Source organism: Amphiura filiformis, chromosome 16 (assembly GCF_039555335.1).
Source record: "Amphiura filiformis chromosome 16, Afil_fr2py, whole genome shotgun sequence".
Classification (NCBI taxonomy): domain Eukaryota; kingdom Metazoa; phylum Echinodermata; class Ophiuroidea; order Amphilepidida; family Amphiuridae; genus Amphiura; species Amphiura filiformis.
The window spans coordinates 45607305-45627737 of record NC_092643.1 but is presented as its reverse complement, the minus strand read 5'-3'; the positions used below and the strand labels follow the sequence as shown (position 1 = coordinate 45627737).

The 20433-nt window shown below is 36.2% G+C and overlaps 1 protein-coding gene across 1 annotated transcript; it reads right to left on the bottom strand.

Moving 5' to 3' along the window:
- Positions 1-344: 344 nt before the first annotated feature.
- Positions 345-20160, bottom strand: LOC140172687 (uncharacterized). Its single transcript, XM_072195819.1, has 21 exons — positions 20109-20160; positions 19029-19142; positions 18147-18389; positions 17101-17214; positions 16799-16912; positions 15631-15744; positions 15399-15512; positions 15111-15224; positions 14836-14949; positions 14353-14463; positions 11540-11653; positions 11296-11409; positions 11016-11129; positions 10721-10831; positions 10220-10333; positions 8600-8713; positions 8355-8468; positions 6550-6663; positions 4429-4742; positions 1866-2000; positions 345-419 (listed from the first exon to the last, which is right to left on the bottom strand). The coding sequence occupies exons 1-20, from the start codon at positions 20158-20160 to the stop codon at positions 1908-1910; spliced, it is 2520 nt and encodes an 839-aa protein (XP_072051920.1). The 3' UTR covers positions 345-419; positions 1866-1907.
- Positions 20161-20433: the final 273 nt, after the last annotated feature.

Here is a 20433-nt window from a genome sequence, read left to right as displayed (position 1 = left end):
GAGTCATCCTTTAAATCATTTACGCATATTAGGTATATTGCTGATAGCGATCAATAGACAAACATGATGCATGCTGGGAATGAAAAGGGCTCAAAAGCTATCAAATTCGTCACCCGCGATTCGGCCCTTTTCGTTCCCAGCATACATCACTTAAAACTATCGATCGCTATCTATAATAACTTATGAATAGGGAACATGGAAGTTGTAAAGGAAAGGAAATGAATTCAACTTCTTCACCTTATCACACTACATACCTTCGAGGAAATTTTGTTCTGCTTGGTCCACAATGCTGGTTAGAGTACTACCTTCTTGTCCGCATGCTAATTGGGCTGCTGCATAGCTTACTTCCGCATCGCCGTTTACTAAATAGCAAAATCCATTAGCCGAATTAGATTGCCAGCTGGGCGAACAAAAAAGAGCTGAAACAAAAACACAAACGGATTCGACATCAGTAGTCCGCATACTACAAACATTACGGGCTATGTGCGTTATTTTTAAAAGAAGAAGAATATTGAATATTGTTTTAGCGTTTCTGGTCTTAGACCGGAAATGACCCTTTTCTGACCTTTTTATGAACACCCTATAGACACTGGGCAAGTGACGTTACTCTGCTATATGTTATTTCTAACAGACGATATTTGTGAACATTTTTCGAATGTTTTTGACTCCAGACATTTAATAATAGCAATGCATGCGTGCAAGTGTTGTTACTGTACTATGTGACAGAATTGGATGTTTGAACGTTTTTAGCTTCAGACCGGTAATGACCCTTTAATGACCTTATTTGTAGAAGAATGTACATTTTGATTGTTTAACCAATCACGATTTTGATCAAGCAGACCATTTTACCGGAATTATTTCATATGACATGTGTTGTCAAGATCAATGATGCTTTTGACCATGTTTGATATAAAATTGGATCGATTAAGCCCATCGATCTGAGTTTTAGATTATTGGATGTACGTCTCGTCCAATATTTTAAAACTCATAGCAAGACCAATAAATATTGGGAGTAAAGCATTCAATGCAAGTTATTATTATGTTTTGATGAATCCAAGAGTGTACAAATATTGGATCCAAAACATAATAATAATAAAATTGGATGATTTATGCCCAATATTTATTGGCCTCGCTATGAGTTTTAAAATACTACGTCTCGTCCAATATTTTTTAAACTCATAGCTCGACCAATAAATATGGGCTCAATCGATCTAATTTTGTATCATCATTATTATATTTTCAACAAAATCAGTGATAAATTAAAGTTGCTGTTCAAATTGAACTTGTAAGGGTCTTTGGGTGACAGATCAAATGAAAAAAGGGATCTTCGGGTGACAGAGCATGTATTCGTAAACAATATGGTGTCTTTGGGTGACAGCGATGCTGAAAAGGGGGTCTTAACAGCCCTACATACGCGTCACCTCCAAAGTTGGAGTGCCCCCCCCCCGGGTCTTGGATTCACTCAAAACACAATAATGGTGAAAATTGGTTAAAGTATGCCAGAGCAAGATCAAATTTACACGTTGCCAAAAGATTTGAGTAAGAAACAAGACATTGAGGGCATCTTATACCCACTAATGTGACGTATAGACCCAAACACACATCGCATACATACACCCACCTCAATAAGTGACTTGACCTTGACAGTGGTGACGTTTGAAAAATGGCTTCAAAATTGAACTTTTAGCCTCCATTTTCCCCTCCCCTCAAGATGCCAGTGATAGCGGATATTTTTAATGAGTGAATTTTGTTTACTACTTCGGAAACAAGTTATGAAAGATCAAGCACAACATGTTTTCAAAAATGCTGATTATAATCAACTGATCTTTTTAAAGAATCAAAATTCTTTTGAGGAGTGTACTTACGGCAACTATCTGTGTTACAGGAGCCGGATCCAGTAAATGACCCTATGCATGTTCCAGGACAAGTCCTAGATCTTGTTCTTGTTCCACCACCACACGTCCTAGTACAGGCACTCCACGACCCCCACGTGTTCCATTCTATGATGTGTAAATTACAAGATATGCAAAAAGGCAGAAAGCTATTAAAAATGTGAACAAATGTTGAAAGAGGGAGAGCGTGGCGCAATGGTTAGGGTACTTGCCTTTAGTGCACGAGGTCCCGGGTTCAATTCCCGGCGGTGGCGATTTGCTGGTATATTGACTTGAGAAAAAAAAAAATTAATTTGGCAACCTCTGTAGATTAAATTCAGATTTCCGCTCTCCCCATGATTCATTTAGAATTGGGTTAATGAAAGGCACGAAAGGTTCTTAAGGCACCCTGGGGAACCTTTGTAGGTTCTCTGTGCACGCTATAGAACCATTAAAGATTCCTGGATTTCCTGGAACCTTTTTTGAGGGTTCAAAAGCTAGGGTTCCATATACGGGACAAAAAGGTTATAATGGCACCCTTTTTTCTAAGAGTGTAAATCAAAGGAATAACGTTTGAATGCTTCTACCATTGGACAAAAGCTAATCAGCATGCCATATAAATCACTTGTACGAGATCCTGTGCCATATACTGGGGTACACAAAAAGGTGGCTTTGTTACATTTTGATGTGCAGTTTGGATTTCAAAACACTGTCTCTTGAGTATTCCTTCACTTAGAAGATTCAATTAGGTCTTAAATTGAGGCTAATTTATTCTATATTACTCATGTTTTTATCCTGTTTTCAAATATTTTTCAATTATTTTCTTATGAAGTTTGGCATGAAATGTGCCAAGGGTGGCTGAGGATTAGGGGGGAGGAGGATTAGGGGGAGGGATTCATATTGTAAATTTGATTTAAAACCCCTTTAAAAATTTGAATCTAGTAAAAAAATGTCTAAATGAACTCCCAGACATCTAAACCAAGTGAATAAATACAAAAGTTCATTTAAAAGACCAATACTTGCTCAGAATAATTGTAAATGTGGAAAAAAGAGGTGGGGTTACATCTTCCCTACTTTGTGATTGTTTTTGCCCGCACTCTCTCATTTTTTAACCGATTTACATAAAAAAGGTGTCAAAATGCTCAGAAGGATGAACCACTTCAAATGAGATGTGTAGGTAAAATGTATGAACCATTTCATTTTTTTACTATGTAACACAAAGGTACCCCAGGTTGTGACACAGGACCACAAGTGAAACCTTTGGGGTGGCTGGGATACGTCAAGATACAAATATTTAGACCTCACATCATAAATAGCTATAAATCTAGATACTTTGTTGCTGTATGTTATGTTATACTGTTTGGAGAAAATACTTTGTGCATGTTGTATGTTGCAGGAAGGAGAGTAGTATATGGCCCTATGTATGTACCATGTAAGGACAAGTCCTGAATCTGGTTCTTGTCCCATCACCACACGTTCTAGTACAGGTACTCCACGACTCTCACGTGTTCCATTCTATGATATGTAATTTACAAGATATTTAAACAGGAAGGCAGACACGTAAGACATGTAAGAAGTGATATTGATTCGTTTTTATGCGAAAAGAGAAACACCTTTCAGTTGTATAAGAAATATGGGAAAATCCCTGTCTGGTCTCAATTCATTATTCAAGGAATAGATTTTGAAGGCTATTGACTAATAGACCAAAGCTACTTAGCAGTATGCCATGTTCAGTTATACAGCACAGCCATAGTCGCACACAGCAATATTTAGGCCTTACAAGATGTACAATAGTAATGAGAATATAAGAGTTTTAAGGGTATTGTTGGTCGAAGCAGCCAAAAAATCGATTTTCATTATCTAAATCAATATATTATTGAAAAATAATACTTTCATGTTTGCAGATCATATTATACTTTGAAAAATTGATTGATTTATTGTTGTTAATGAGTTATGTACGTTTTACAAAAGTGTTGTTGTTTCAGCCCTCTTTACATCATAACTCACGAACCACAGGACCTACAAAGGTATATCTGTGATATTTGAATTCTTTGCTACAAAATGATCAATGCAGTTTTTGCCAAAGTTCACTACCATTCGCAAGATGCTGTGAACTACCAAATTGCAACAGTTTAAAATAGTTGCTAACCTTAAACAAATACCCGGATGTTAATTATTTTTTAGAGAAAGTCCTCATGAACTCTTTCACAACACAAAATGTTTCGCTCATAGCTGCTTTATCTTCTAGTTTAAAATTTAGTTTAAAAGGCCGCACGTGTTCATAAGCTGTTAACATGGTTAGATATGTAGATGGACGAATAATTTATTTTATATTTCACTGTATCTTGTGCCCGACTATTCAAATGACCGGCGCCGGTTTTGTGTTGTAAATGATGTCAGCACAATTTTAATGAATAAGAAAGAAAGAACAGTTTACCAACCCAAAGTGTTACAATGAAACAAGACAACACATGTTGTCCAAACTTGAAAAAATAAACAACAAACCAGCAACTGATATTACAGTAAAAGACTAGTAAATGGATTTGAATGCACCTACCATTTGCGCATATAACACCAGCATCTTCAGAGTGAGCACAGTTGTGCACTCTAATCCACTGTTTGTACATTGCAACAAATTGTCTTCTGATCCTGAGCACTGCACATTATCCAGCCATATCCTGCCAGATCCCTGTCCAAAATGAGCCTGTGTAACTGCACGTGCATCACTGTGTGGGAGTCCAAGAAAACGACATACCACTGTTGCGTCGTTTGTACCCCACAAATCATCACATACTGTACCCCACTCATTATCATGGAACACCTCAACACGGCCTTGGTTGGGGTCACTGCTGCCAACTAGACGAATTGATCCTGGAAGGTACAAAGATTTTTTTTTTCAAATGAAAAAAAAATCACAGCTTTATCAAGATGCAGAGACTGCCAGAGGTCAAGTGGGCAACAGTCGTGACTTTCAATAGATATCTATGTTTTTATCCAATATCTTGAGAATGGACAATCATAGAAAAATGTTTTCCATTCTGGTAAGAGTGGGAGGTCACCTGGCTACGCCACTGATATCACTTTCAAGAAATCTTTGTAATAAGTCATAAAATGACAGAAATACAACAATTCTACACATTTTAGTTATGTTTACACTGTTATGAACGTAACCATACCCAGTTAACAAATGTAGCGCAACCCCCTGAAACTCACTTCGTGCGATTAAATTTTATTGGGCCGAGATTTTCGATAATGATAGTACAAAGTGGGTTTGTTTCGTTCGCAACAAAGTATAGTCATCCAAGTGGAGATGCTGCTCGTCGGAGAAGAAGCAGATTGACAGAAAGAAAGACAAACTCGTTGAAAAACAATGCACATGAAAAAGTAAATAGGAAACACAAACTTAAAGAGAAACGTGGAGGGAAAATATTTTTGAAGGGGGGGGGGGCTGGAGCTTGTAGTCCTGTACCACAATAAACACATATGTACACGTAATACATTGTGTCAATACGGTCGTATTGGCACGGTAAATACTGTGCTGGGATGGATATTCTGTATTACAGCATACGTATGGTCACGGTGTACCCCGTTGTCAAAATACCACGTACTTAGGTACAGTAATAGCGACATCTGCTGGTCATAATTCACTTTAGTACGTATTTTCAACGTGGTCAAAGTTTTTAACACTGTAGAATATAAAACAAGGTCGTTACATTAAGGTTACTCAAGGTTTTATCATTAAGGTAATTAAAAAAATATTTGTAGTGACAACCCGTCACTCTTAAGGTTACTCATCGTTTTTGTTGATACTGAGTCCAGTATCAACAAAAAACAACAAACCACAGGACCGGCAGGCCTGAGACCGGCGACTCCCATACGACGACTAAACACTCCAAGTGGGACCCCAATATAAGGGCCCACAGGGCAAGAAAAGCAAGAGTAGCCTGTTAGCACGAGATTATGTTATCGAAAGCCCGTCTTATGGACAGCTCATCACCCATTTCATACTTTGACATTTTTTACTCTTCACCCCATACCTCTTTACCCTCATTCTTCAGGCCCTGCCCTCTATCGGGGGCTAATTTATATTTTAAGCTTGTTTTCTATTGTTTTTGAGCAATATTGTCTTTGAGATAACGATCCGTAGCCACTCCCAGCCAGCCCCATACCTCATTTCATTTTTATATTCTATGGGGTCAGTCGCATATTACCTCAAACATTTATTCACTACGTTGAAAATACCTACTAAAGTGAATTATGACCAACAGAGAGTGCTATTACTGTCATAAAGTGAGGTACACCGTGACCATACGTATGCTGTAATACAGATTATCGATCACAGCACGGCATTTACTGTACCAATACGAGCGTATTGACACAATGTGAATGTGAGTGTACACAACAGTCAGCTCCAAAAGACCTACCATCGCCAATTTCGGGAGAGGGACATACCCACCAAAAATTGATGATGTGCCCTCGACGGGCGGGGTGCCTTCCCGTATCATGCCTACCCTTTACTGCATTACTCCAATATAAACCGCATAACAAATCAACCCTTCTCTAGCAGAAACACACAGAACAGAAATTATTGATTTGATGTTTTTGAAACAAACGCGGAATGTAATTCGATCTTTGTTTGGACATATTACTCTACTAAACTTGTCTTTATTAATCTTACTTTGTTCACAAAACGCTCCTGTCCATCCTGACTCACACCTGCAGATATACCCATTCACGTAGTCGTCACACTGCCCTCCATTCATACAGGGCCGGCTACCACATTCATTCAGGTCTAATTGTTCGTGTACAAAAGCAAAGTAGAAAGAAAAGTTTATGAAGAATAAAATATATTTTCAAATCAGGACCAAGAGCTACCAAAAGGGTAAAATATGCTTTTGAACCAGGACCAAGAGCCATCAAGAGGGTAGAAGGGAACTGGGTGATCCGCTATGCCATTCACTAAAAAGTAACTTCTTTGGCAATACTAAAAAGCTATTGTTGAGACAAAAGAGGTGACAAATTCCTGGATCCTAGACAAGAAATGACATTATGGAGAGAAATCTGAAGTACTTTGGCTATATTGTCAAGAAACATGGAGATGTAGAAAAATGTAGAATGCATGGTACAACGAACTTAGAATAATATCGAACGAGATGGCGTACTCTTGTAAAGACCACAGCAGTGCTACAGATTAAATTATGATATAGGGTTTGTTTGTTTTTTATTTAAGAAGAATTATGGCCTCACGTTTCAAGAAAAACAGAGTGCAACAATTGGACAATTCAAGACTTTGTAAAAACAAATAAAGAATTAACTGGGATAATTGCATATAAACTCATGAATCAACTAAGCGACCAAAGGGCAGAGGCATCATTATTTTGACAATGATATTTAGTATATAGTTGAAAAAGTGTTGGAATTATTTTCCACCAAAAAAATCAACTGGATGAAAGATAGCCTCCCCTTAAAGCAATGATGTGCGATTTCTATAAAGGAAAGATTATTATTTGTTTTCCACAAAGTGTTAGTCACTGTTTACATATTAATTTTGAGCAGAAGTAAACAAAGCAAATTGCTATTTCTTTCTAGTGGCTATAATTAATAGCTCACCGATCGTAATTGAATGGAGCTTAAGGGCTCTAAAATGAGCGTTTATTGCGTTTCGACAGTATTTTTTGTGGGACATGAGAGCACCTCAGACCTATCGAATTGCATTCTGAATACGAAGCATGTCTTTCTGATATCAAATAATTTTCATTTTTTGAAAATCACAATATAATACAAATTTTATGACAAATTATAAAATTTGATATTTTTCAAATTTTGATATATAACAGTCCTCGAAGTAAATTATATAAATCTAATGACATATTCTTAAAGTGTATGTAGCAGGAGGAAAAGCCGACGGTCAATTGAAAATTTTGACCTTTCATATTGAAGATATGGATTTTTTCCCAAAAAGACCTAATTTTTTTTTTTTTTTGGTGTTTTGGGAAAAAATCCATATCTTCAATACGAAAGGTCAAAATTTTCAATTGATCGTCGGCTTTTCATCCCACCTACATACACTTTAAGTATAAATCATCAGATTTATAAAGTTTACTTCAAGTACTGTTAAATATCAAAAATATCAATTTTAATGATTTGCCATTAAATTGCGAATTTCAAAAAATCAAAATTATTTGATATCAGAATGACATTCTTCATATTCAGAATGCAATTCGATATGTCTGATGTGCTCTAATGTCCCACAATAAATACTGTCCAAACGTTCATACCCCAGCCCTTAACGCATCATTGTGGAGCAAATCACATACTATGGAGCAAATCACACGCTATTGCTTTAAGAAGAGACATAATTATTGAAATAAAGTGAATAATTAGGATATGACTAATGTTAGAATTCTTGGATATTTTACTAGTTTTGGACAAGCTGAGTCAATGGGAAATATATTTGTTTTTATGTTTTATCTTTCTTTTCACCTGTTTCGCACAAGAGACCAGTCCATCCCGGAAGACACTGACACTCATACCCATTAACGCCATCCATACATATGCCACCGTTTAGACATGGAACGCTACTGCACTCGTTGATATCTGTAAAAGTTACAATCCATTTTATATTTGAATGTGATCATTAACAAGATCTTCAGTCGCTTCATACTAATAATTATGAAAATCACATTTTACACTTTTTCTTTAGTTATTATTAATCATAAAGTACTTACTATGATCACAGTGTATCCCTGTATAACCTGCAGTACATCTACAGACATACTCATTGATAGCATCTTCACATGTTCCTCCATTTTGACACGGTCCAGAACTACATTCGTTGAAATCTGTAATAATGAATTAAACATTCATATACCTGCAGCTGTATTTTCACTATTTGACATGGAATCAATGATGAACTTACGAATCGAAAATGAGTGTCCATTATATAATGGACACTCATTTTAAATGTGATGGACATATCGTCGGGTTCATCACATATACTACATAGTGACGTATCATATATCATGACGTAGAAAACGATCTTGAAAAAAAAATGTATTGTTGTGCCGATTTGTAATAGTGTTGTTGTGCTGTTTGCACTAATTTCGAATTCACTGTCTAACAACTGCTTTTAAGTGTTCAAAGCACTTTCTTGAACTATTTTAATTTGAAATTTTAGCTTCAAATGGGTAAAAAGCGATTCCAAAATTATCCGTCACTATCTGAAATTTCGTTTCTGATACAATCGCTGTGTCACATAGAGATGTATAATATACACACAATGCGTCATTATGTAATGCAACTTTCTTCAGAAGATGCCGCATCACATAGTGACGTATCTACGTACTATATAAAAATGCACTAATTTTTAATTCACTGTATAAAGTCCGTTCCCAAGTGTTCAAAGTACTTAATGTGTTAGTATATGTAAAGGAAAAAATCGTACACGCCCGACCGCATAATGCGTCACTATGTGATACACATTTCCCTATGTTTACGGTATAATACGTCACTATATGATACAGCAAAATTGAGTTCTGACGATTCTTCCGGTTGCATACAATACACAAAATGTATTATAAAAGTGGCGTATTATTATATTCTGAACAAATTATACATAAGCTATGTGATACAGCGATTCTACTCTTTCTTACCATACGCCACTTCAATTAGTTTTTATTACTTTAATCATAATTAATTATATAATTTTCAGCTTTGGAACTTGGCGTAATTCAAAAATGGAAAAAAAATCACAGAAATTTGACAGAAAACGTTTAAATGTCGGGCACATAAAACGTTTTAATAACATTCAAAAACGTTTTGAAAACATTCTAATATAATCTAAGTGTTGCAATATATTTTGCACAAATGTCTGGCAAAATATGTTTTACAATAACATTTTGAAAATGTTGTTGCAGTGGGTTTTTTTCATGAAAACCGACTTTAAAATGTGTTCAGGATCTTTATATAACCCGACATTGCAATGTTATTAAAACGCTTTGACCAAAACCAAAACACGATTATAACGTTTTGTAACGTTTTAAAAACAATTTTGTGTTTGCTGGGACGTCACTATGTGATTTCATGTTTGTACTACCGCGACGTCTTTATAAAATAGTACTTACAATAACTATTCATTATTTCGGGATATTCAGCATTTAAAATTATTTGAAACAAGAATATTATTTAAAAAAACTGAAACAAAAATAAAGACAGACCCATTAACACGAAGTTACAATACTTTCGTGGGCAACGCCCGACACGCAAGACAGCCTGACAAGTCGGCGAAAACGTGCTCCAACAAATTACAATGTAAAATATAAAACGGAATTTTTACATGGACTACGTACTTTGTTCGCAATTAACTCCTATCCATCCTGGCGCACATGTGCATTCATATCCATTCACGCCATCCATACATAATCCGCCATTACGACAAGGCATGCTACTGCACTCGTTAATATCTGAAAGCGTTGAAATTTACAACATATATTAATGAAACCGGACAATATTATCTATTTAAAAACACAGGCAAATCTTTTCAAAACAAATGATGTTAATTCTCTTCACGCGGGTATCGACTGCAGAAAAGTTTTTAAAACAATTCAAAAATTCAGAAATGTAAATTTTCATGACCATATTTGGAATCAGCATGAAAATGCATTAAAATGAGTACAAACAAGCCTAGTATTGATTCAGTAGTTCTTAAGATAGCTCTTGATATTTTGAAAAAAAAATGTTTCAAAACGAACTTTTTCCATTGAAGCGCATGACTAGCACGCAAAGAATTAATGTCGGTGAATTAGTTTGAGTTTTGTTATAAATATCATCTCCGGTCATTAAGCACTTACTTTGGTCACAGTGTACGCCTGTGTAACCAGCAGTACACTGACAGACATACGCATTAGTATCATCTTCACAAGCACCGTTCTGGCAAGGATTTGATGCACATTCGTCGATATCTGTCAAATAATAATTAAAACCACACCAGGAGTAATCAGTGGTGTAACATCATTGTATATAATCGGTGTGCCTATACTTCACAATCTGCTTCTCCTCTTATTCTGTCATTTTCGAGCAACCTATTTTATCAGCACCTACGTAGTGGAACGTGTATACAGCTCTGTTTTTCTTTATTATACTTACTTTGACCACACAATATTCCTGTCCATCCTGCCTCACACCTGCAGATATACCCATTCACGTAGTCGTTACACTGCCCGCCATTCAGACACGGCCGGCTAACACATTCATCCCGGTCTAAATGTTCATGCACAAACCAATTTGTGAATAAAAGTTTATTAAGATATTTTAAAATAGAGTGAACAATTACGAGATAAATAATGTTGGATATTTGAATAGTTTTGGACATGCTGAGCCAATCGAAAATAGTTTTGTTTTTATAATATTTTATCTTTCTTTTCACCTGTTTCGCACATGAGACCAGTCCATCCTGGAAGACACTGACACTCATATCCATTAACGCCATCCATACATATGCCATCGTTTAGACAAGGAACGCTAATGCACTCGTTGATATCTGTAAAAGTTACAGTCCATTTTATATTTGAATGTGATAATTAACAAGATCTTCAGTTGCTTCATACTAATATTAAGAAAATCACATTATAATTTTTTTCTTTAGTTATTATTAATCATAAATTACTTACTATGATCACAGTGTATCCCTGTATAACCTGCAGTACATCTACAAACATACTCATTGATACCATCTTCACATCTTCCTCTATTTTGACACGGTCCAGAACTACATTCGTTGATATCTGTAATATATGAATTAAACGTTCACATACCTGTAGCCGTATTTAATCATGAACTTACAAAAAATGGGTGTTTATTATATAATAGACACTCATTTTGAATATTATGGACTTATTAACATAACATAACAATTGTAGGCAAGTTGTTTTAATATTAGCCTTTTTTACTTTTCTTACTAATTTATATCACATGCTCACAGCAGTTAGTTGGTTTAGTGGTTTTATACCGTGCTTCACAACTGGGAGGTCCTGAGTTCGATTTTTAGCCCATTTTTTTTTTTTCAAAACTGCTTTATTTACATTCACAACTCTAAATCATTTATGACTTGAATTCACTGTATGAAACCCGTTCCCAAGTGTTCAAAGTAACTTAATGCGTCAGTATATGAAAACGCCCGACCGCATAATGCGTCACTATGTGATACACTTTTCCCTATGTTTACGGTATAATACGTCACTATGTGATACAGCGAAATTGAGTTCTGACGATTCTTCCGGTTGCATACAATACACAAAATGTATTATAAAAGTGGCGTATTATTATATTCCGAACAAATTATACATAAGCTATGTGATACAGCGATTTCTACTCTTTTTTACCATATGCCACTTCAATTAGTTTTTATTACTTTAATTATAATTAATTATACTAGGCGGTTACTCGTATTTGGCGGTTCTCGGCTGTCGCGATTACCTGGCTGATGGTGACTGTACTCACCAAGTTTTATGCCCATAGGACAGTTTTTACTAATTTGACCTCAGGTGACCTCAAAATGACCTTCCAAAATTTGGCTCTAAATGTTGATTGTACCCACCACGTTTCATGCCCATATGACTGTTTTTAGTAATTTGACCTTGGATGGCCCCAAAATGACCTTCCAAAATGTGTCTCAAAAGGTGACTGTACCCACCAAGTTTCATGCGCATACGACATTTTTCTAATTTGACCTCAGATGACCCCTGGGTGACCCGGATGACCCCAAAATGACCTTCCAAAAATTTGACTATAAAAGTTGACTGTACCCACCAAGTTTCATGCCCATACGATAGTTTTACTAATTTGACCTCAGATGACCCCTGGATGACCTCGGGTGATCTTGGCCCACTAACTGAAACAAACTTGTTCTGTCCCAGGTCAAGATGCACCTACCCACCAAGTTTCATGCCCATATGAGTTTTTACTAATTTGACCCCTAGATGACCTCTGGTGACCCCTGACCTACTAACCAACACAAACTTGTTCTGTCCCGGGTCAAGACACACCCACCCGTCAAGTTTGAGGAACGTGCGACCCCCAGTCTCCGAGAAAAACAGTTTTTACTAAAGTGACCCCTGGATGACCTTGTTTGACCTTGACCCACTAACCAATATAAACTCATTCTTCCTCATACCAAGCTGCACCCACCCACCAAGTTTGAGGAACGTGCGACCCCGGTCTCTGAGAAAAAAGGGAACATACAGACACACAAACACACAAACAGACAGACAGATTCTGGTGAATTATAGTAAGAAGATAATTTTCAGCTTTGGGACTTGGCGTAATTCAAGTGAGCGATATTTAAAACAAACAAATCAGACCAAATATTGCAAAAATGGAAAAAAAAACACAGAAATTTGACAGAAAACGTTTAAATGTCGGGCACATAAAACGTTTTAATAACATTCAAAAACGTTTTGAAAACATTCTAATATAATCTAAGTGTTGCAATATATTTGACACAAATGTCTGGCAAAATATTTTCTACAATATTTTGATAACATTTTGAAAATGTTGTTGCAGTGGGGTTTTTTTTCATGAAAACCGACTTTAAAATGTGTTCAGGATCTTTACATAACCCGGCATTGCAATGTTATTAAAACGTTTTGACCAAAACCAAAAACACGATTATAACCTTTTGTAACGTTTTAAAAAAAAATTTGTGTTTGCTGGGACGTCACTATGTGATTTCATGTTTGTACTACTGCGCGTGCGACGTCTTTATAAAATAGTACTTACAATAACTATTCATTATTATACAAATATTGACTGCTATGAGGGGCACAGTTAAAATTATAGGCCCGAGGTGATGTCAAAACCATGACTATGCCCGAAGCGAAGCTGAGGGCATAGTCATGGTTTTGACATCACCTCGGGCCTATAATTTTAACTGTGCCCCGAATATTAAGCAGTCAATATTTGTTTTATATACCAAATCTTAAGATTCTTGTCATCTGTTTGGTTAAAAGCATCGATTTTGGTAAGAGAAATTAATAGTTTCAAGGCGAACGGCACAGATCATTACTATCTGCGATATCCGCGTAATTATAGCGCGCGAAAACATTAACGCGTGCGTAATATCATTTTACGCTGGGAACAACGCACACGCAGAACTATGCCCGGGGAATAGTTACTTTTGCGGGCATAGTCAAAACTATGCCCGCTCTTTTAACCAATCAGATGACGGGAATCTTTAGATGCGGTATATAATTCGGGATATTCAGCATTTAATATTATTTGAAACAAGAATATTATTATAAAAAAAATGAAACAAAAATAAAGACAGACCCGTTAACACAAAGTTACAATACTTTCGTGGGCAATGCACAACGCCCGACACGCAAGAACGGGTTAGTCCGAGATCCTGACAAAGAAGTCAGCGAAAATGTGCTCCAGCAAATTACAATGTAAAATATAAAATGGAATTGTTACATGGACTACGTACTTTGTTCGCAATTAACCCCTGTCCATCCTGGCTCACATGTGCATTCATATCCATTCACGCCATCCATACATAATCCATTACGACAAGGCATGCTACTGCACTCGTTAATATCTGAAAGCGTTGAAATTTACAACATATATTAATGAAACCGGAGAATATTATCTATTTAAAAACACAGGCAAATATTTTCAAAACAAATGATGTTAATTCTCTTCACGCGGATGTCGACTGCAGACGAAAAAAATTTCAGAAATGTAAATTTTCATGACCATATTTGGAATCAAAATGAAAAATGCATTAAAATGAGTACAAACAAGCCTAGTATTGATTCAGTAGTTCTTAAGATAGCTCTTGATATTTTGAAAAAATGTTTCAAAACTTGAACTTTTCCATTGAAGGGCATGACTAGCACGCAAAGCATTAATGTCGGTGAATTAGTTTGAGTTTTGTTATAAATATCATCTCCGGTCATTAAGCACTTACTTTGGTCACAGTGTACGCCTGTGTAACCAGCAGTACACTGACAGACATACTCATTAGTACCATCTTCACATGCAGCTCCGTTCTGGCAAGGATCTGATGCGCATTCGTCGATATCTGTCAAATAATAATTAAAACCACACCAGGAGTAATCAGTGGTGTAACATCATTGCATATATCTGCTTCTCCTCTTATTCTGTCATTTTCGGGCAACCTGTTTTATTAGCACTAACGTAGTGGAACGTGTATACAGCTCTGTTTTTCTTTATTACACTTACTTTGACCACAAAATATTCCTGTCCATCCTGCCTCACACCTGCAGATATACCCATTCACTTGGTCCTCACACCGCCCGCCATTCAGACACGGCCGGCTAACACATTCATCCAGGTCTAAATGTTCATGCACAAAGAAAATTATGAATAAAAGTTTATTAAGATATTTTAAAATAGAGTGAACAATTACGAGATAATTAATGTTGACGTCTTGAATATTTGACTAGTTTTGGACATGCTGAGCCAATCGAAAATAGTTTTGTTTTTACAATATTTTATCTATCTTTTCACCTGTTTCGCACATGAACCCAGTCCATCCCGGAAGACATTGACACTCATACCCATTAACGCCATCCCTACATATGCCATCATTTAGACAAGGAACGCTGCTGCACTCGTTGATATCTGTGAAAGTCACAGTCCATTATATATTTGAATGTGATGATTAACAAGATCTTCAGTTGTTTAAGAAAAGCACATTATAATTTTTTTCTTTAGTTATTATTAATCATAAAGTACTTACTATGATCACAGTGTACCCCTGTGTAACCTGGAGTACATCGACAGACATACTCATTGATACCATCTTCACATGTTCCTCCATTTTGACACGGTCCAGAACTACATTCGTTGATATCTGTAATAATGAATTAAACGTTCACATACCTGTAGCTGTATTTTCACTATTTGACATTGAATCATCAACTTACAAAAAATGGGTGTTTATTATATAATGGAAACTCATTTTGAATATTATGGACTTATTAACATAACATAACAATTATAGGCAAGTTGTTTTGCTTTTTTTTTTACTTTTCTTACTAATCTATATCACATGCTCACAGCAGTTAATTAGTTGGTTTAGTGGTTTTATACCGTGCTACTGTTTTTTTTTTCAAAACTGCTTTATTTACATTCACAACGCTAAATCATTTATGACTTGCCCTATACGTGGTAGTGTAATTAGAATATGGCCAATTTTAATAGCAATGTGACACATGCTAATTAGGAAGTGCCACTTCTGAGAATTGTTCTATGCTTATACTGCAACGTATTTACGCAACACTAATTTATACTGCGGGACAGTCTTAAATATTAAACAAAATAAATAAATAATAATAAATTTCGGATTTATATAGCGCATTTTTCTAGCTAGATCTTGAAGGATTCAGTCAAAGCGCTGTAATTTCGCTGCCATGGTGAATTCGCATCATCTATAGCCCAGTTGCAGCCGAACCTGGCGCAGTTCCGCACTTGGGTATCCGCACTGAGATTGTAACATCCACCTATTATTATCTGTGAAGCTCCCCAAATTCCATTGGGTAATGCAAGTTTTTGATAAACAAACAACTAATCACCGATTTTTTGAAAGCAGGAGGAACCAGAGATCCCGGAGAAAACCTGCGAGAGCGAGCATGGAATCGGGATAAACCAAATGCACATACAGTCCTTGGGCACGGCCGGGGCTTGAACCCAGGACCTCAGTGGTGCAAGGCGAGGAAACTACCGCTGGGTCAACTCGCTCTCCCAAAATGAAGCATGAAAATTGACAGACTCATTAACAGAAAGTTATTAACTACATACATAAATGCGTGGGCATCGCCCGACACGCAAGAAAAAGCTAGTCAGCCTGACTTACTGACTGGCAAATTATATTGAATAAAACTTAATATTTTAAATGGAGTACGTACTTTGTTCACAATTAATTCCTATCCATCCTGGCTCACATGTGCATTCATATCCATTTTCGTGGTCTTCACATCGTCCTCCATTCAAACATGGCCGGCTAAGACATTCATACATGTCTAGGTAATGTATTACATAAAAAACGTGTTATAGTTATTAAATAAACAAGTTAATAATGTCTGAAGTATCAGCGGATTAGCACAACCAAGTTATCATTAAACCAAATACTCATGTTATGTGAAGGAACAGACCACCTTACTTCAAAAGCACACCAAAGGCTTTTCAAATTGTTGATAATTCCGCTTACCTCTTTCGCAGTTTGCTCCCGTCCATCCGTTTTCACAAATACAAATGTAGTGATTCAGTCCATCATAACAACTACCACCATTCTGGCAAGGATCTGAAATGCATTCATCAATATCTGAAAAAAAGATAACCATTTATAGTCATTGACATATTGGATAAATTATCTATTATTCATTCTTATTAAGGGAAGGGGTATGGACGTTTGGACAGTATTTATTGTGGGACATTAGAGCACATCAGACATATCGAATCGCATTCTGAATACGAAGAATGTCCTTCTGATATCAAATAATTTTGATTTTTTGAAATTCGCAATGTAATACACATTTTATGGCAAATCATTAAAAATGATATTTTTGATATTTAACAGTACTCGAAGTAAACTTTATAAATCTGATGATTTATACTTAACGTGTATGTAGGTGGGATGAAATGCCGACGATCAATTGAAAATTTTGACCTTTCGTATTGAAGATATGGATTTTTTCCCAAAACACCAAAAAAATTAGGTCTTTTTGGGAAAAAAATCCATATCTTCAATATGAAAGGTCAAAATTTTCAATTGATCGTCGGCTTTTCAAGCTACATACACTTTAAAATATATCATTAGATTTATAAAATTTACTTCGAGGACTGTTATATCAAAAATGTGAAAAATATCAATTTTTATAATTTGTCATAAAATTTGTATTATATCGTGATTTTCAAAAATGAAAATTATTTGATATCAAAAGACATTATTCGTATTCAGAATGCAATTCGATACGTCTGTGGTGATCTCATGTCCCACAAAAAATACTGTCGAAACGCCATAAACGCTCATTCCAGATCCCTTAACATACTAATAATACATTTTCAGTGTATTCACAGCAACTTGCCCACATTTTAAAAGTGGAATTACAGATATTTTACAGGAAACCCAGAAACGTTTACATTCGTTTAACAAACAATGTTGGTTTCTCCGGTTTAAAGCAGACAAATTTGAAAACAAAAATTCTGTGCAAAAAAATATATAGGGAAGGTAATTTAAAACACAAAAGTCTGTACCTGGACACGATGCCCCTTCATCACTGCCATCAGAACAATCTTCGAAACCGTCACACACCCATGTACTGTGCACGCAACCACCATTTGTACATTGGAACTCATAGTTTACATTGCAAGCTTCACACCCGGATGTTTCTAGTTCGTCACTGTTATCATTACAGTCAGGTATGTAATCACAGTGGTAGTTGTCAGGAATACATTTAACACCATCAGCACATGCAAATTCGTCTTCGTCACATGATACTATTTCAAATAAATTATATATAGCATCAGAAAATAATGAGGATATCAATATTATTGGATAGTACTGTATGATAACTTGGAAGGGGAGCTCATTAGTGGAAAGGTAGGTACGGAGATGTGCGGTTTGGGTAGTATTTTCAGGCTTTTAGGGTTAGATGTCGGTCGCAAATTAAATAATTTAAAAAATGGTTTAGATCTCTAAACCAATTAATTGTGCAATTTTCAAAAGTTGCTAAATAATAACTATTTTTCATCTTTTTCCCGAAGTTTGCTAAATTAAGCTTTTAAGCTTAAAAGTTTGCACACAAATCATTCCAAAGTCCATAACATTCATATATTTTGTCGTCTAATTTGGTATTATGTTCAGTCTATTTGTGGTTAGCACTATTGCTATAATGCCTCACGAACTCCTATGCACAGATCTTATAGGCTTCAGCTCAAACATGGACACATAAATAGTCATGTACCATGGACTTGCCTTTCCTCGAAGGAAGCAACCAGCTTATTTTCTCTGACTTTGCAAGCGAATAAGCATAAGTGTGTTCTGCGTCTTCCTACAAAAGTAGCAGTCATGAAAACACCAGAGCAACCCAACTAACCGCATGATCAATATTGATTTGGAAAAAAACCCTTTCATACCTCTTTCACAGTTGGTTCCTTCCCATCCACTTGGACAAATACAACTGTACTGACCAACTTCATCAACACAACTTCCATGGTTTTGACAAGGGTATGTGTTGCATTCGTTGATTTCTGAAGAAAAAAAAGTCATATTTATGTGCGTAATTTATTGTGATATTCCATTTAAAATCCACACTACCCCTGTGGAAAATTTAGCTTAAGTCTGCCTCAGAGGTAGTATCAATTTTGAATAGAATAGACAATTGGGTAACTTCCATTTGAAATACTCACTCCAATTGTGGAAGATATAGGTAAACCCATAATAGGAAGAGTATGAGTTTCAAAATGATTAACTCTGACCAATTATATCTAAAACAGATACTCCCCCTGTGGAAGATATTTCCAAAGAGGGCGAGATGGCCGAGTGGTTAAGGCGTTGCGAAGTCGGCCGGGAGAATACGATCGGCGAGGTTATCGGAATTCTCTTCCTCTCCCAAAATGTTCCTATAAGGTCGAAAATCCTACAATTGTGTTCAGTTACTTTACAAAATAAAATTGTAGAATTTCTTCTCGCCCCATACACTGCTTATCACTTGCAGATATAAGTAGGGTGTGACTGTGACGTCTCGTGGTTCGGATGTTACGTAAAGCTGTTGGTCCCGTGTACAGGAAGAGTCAAACCCTGTGCACGTTAAGTGTCAGAGCTATTCGAAAAGAGAAGGAACCATACCCGGTTCTGATATCTGCAATCAATCCTAGGTTCCAGGATCGTGCATAGGCAAACTGTGTACGTTAAGCTCGTGCGACAATACTCAAAAGTTGAGGGATGCACGTATATATGAAGGAAGAAGGCAGAAGGATTTCAACTGGAATAGCCCATTGAATGAATAATAATTGTTTGAAAATATCATCTGTATAACTTCATTAAAAGAACGATGTAGCTGGTGGAAACTCGTTGTCGCCTGCACCGCAGCCAAATGATGATAATAATGCTCAAACATATGGGGTGGGGACTTTCTTTTTTTGATGTGTTCATAATGTAAGTTTAATCATTGTCATAATACTAGTCATATTGACTGCAAAAGAAGCCTTTCTTACCTATTTCACAGTCGGCTCCTTCCCATCCACTTGAACAAATACAACTGTACATATTAACCGCATCAACACAGCGTGCACGATTTTGACAAGGGCGTGACGAGCACTCGTTGATATCTAGAAGAAATTATACCATAAAATTGTTGTAAACAGAAGTGCATGCTGCCTCAGGCACACATACACTGTTTAACAACAGCAAAAAGAATTCCAGCAACAACAATAATAACAGTAACAACAAAGTCAAAAGTGGCAGATATAATATCTAATTGCAGTATTGTTCCCCCAAGTGTACAACATTTCGGAATCGGTAGATTATACAAATGTTTCA

What these genes read in the sequence shown, in the direction of transcription:
- LOC140172687 (XM_072195819.1), bottom strand. Translation starts at nt 20,160, where the DNA reads ATGTACAGTTGTATTTGTTCAAGTGGATGGGAAGGAGCCGACTGTGAA. An exon ending in AGGGATACACTGTGATCATA is followed by an intron (nt 8,469 to 8,599) that starts GTAAGTACTTTA and finishes TAACTTTTACAG; the next exon opens with ATATCAACGAGTGCAGTAGC. An exon ending in AGGAGCGTTTTGTGAACAAA is followed by an intron (nt 4,743 to 6,549) that starts GTAAGATTAATA and finishes TGTACCTTCCAG; the next exon opens with GATCAATTCGTCTAGTTGGC.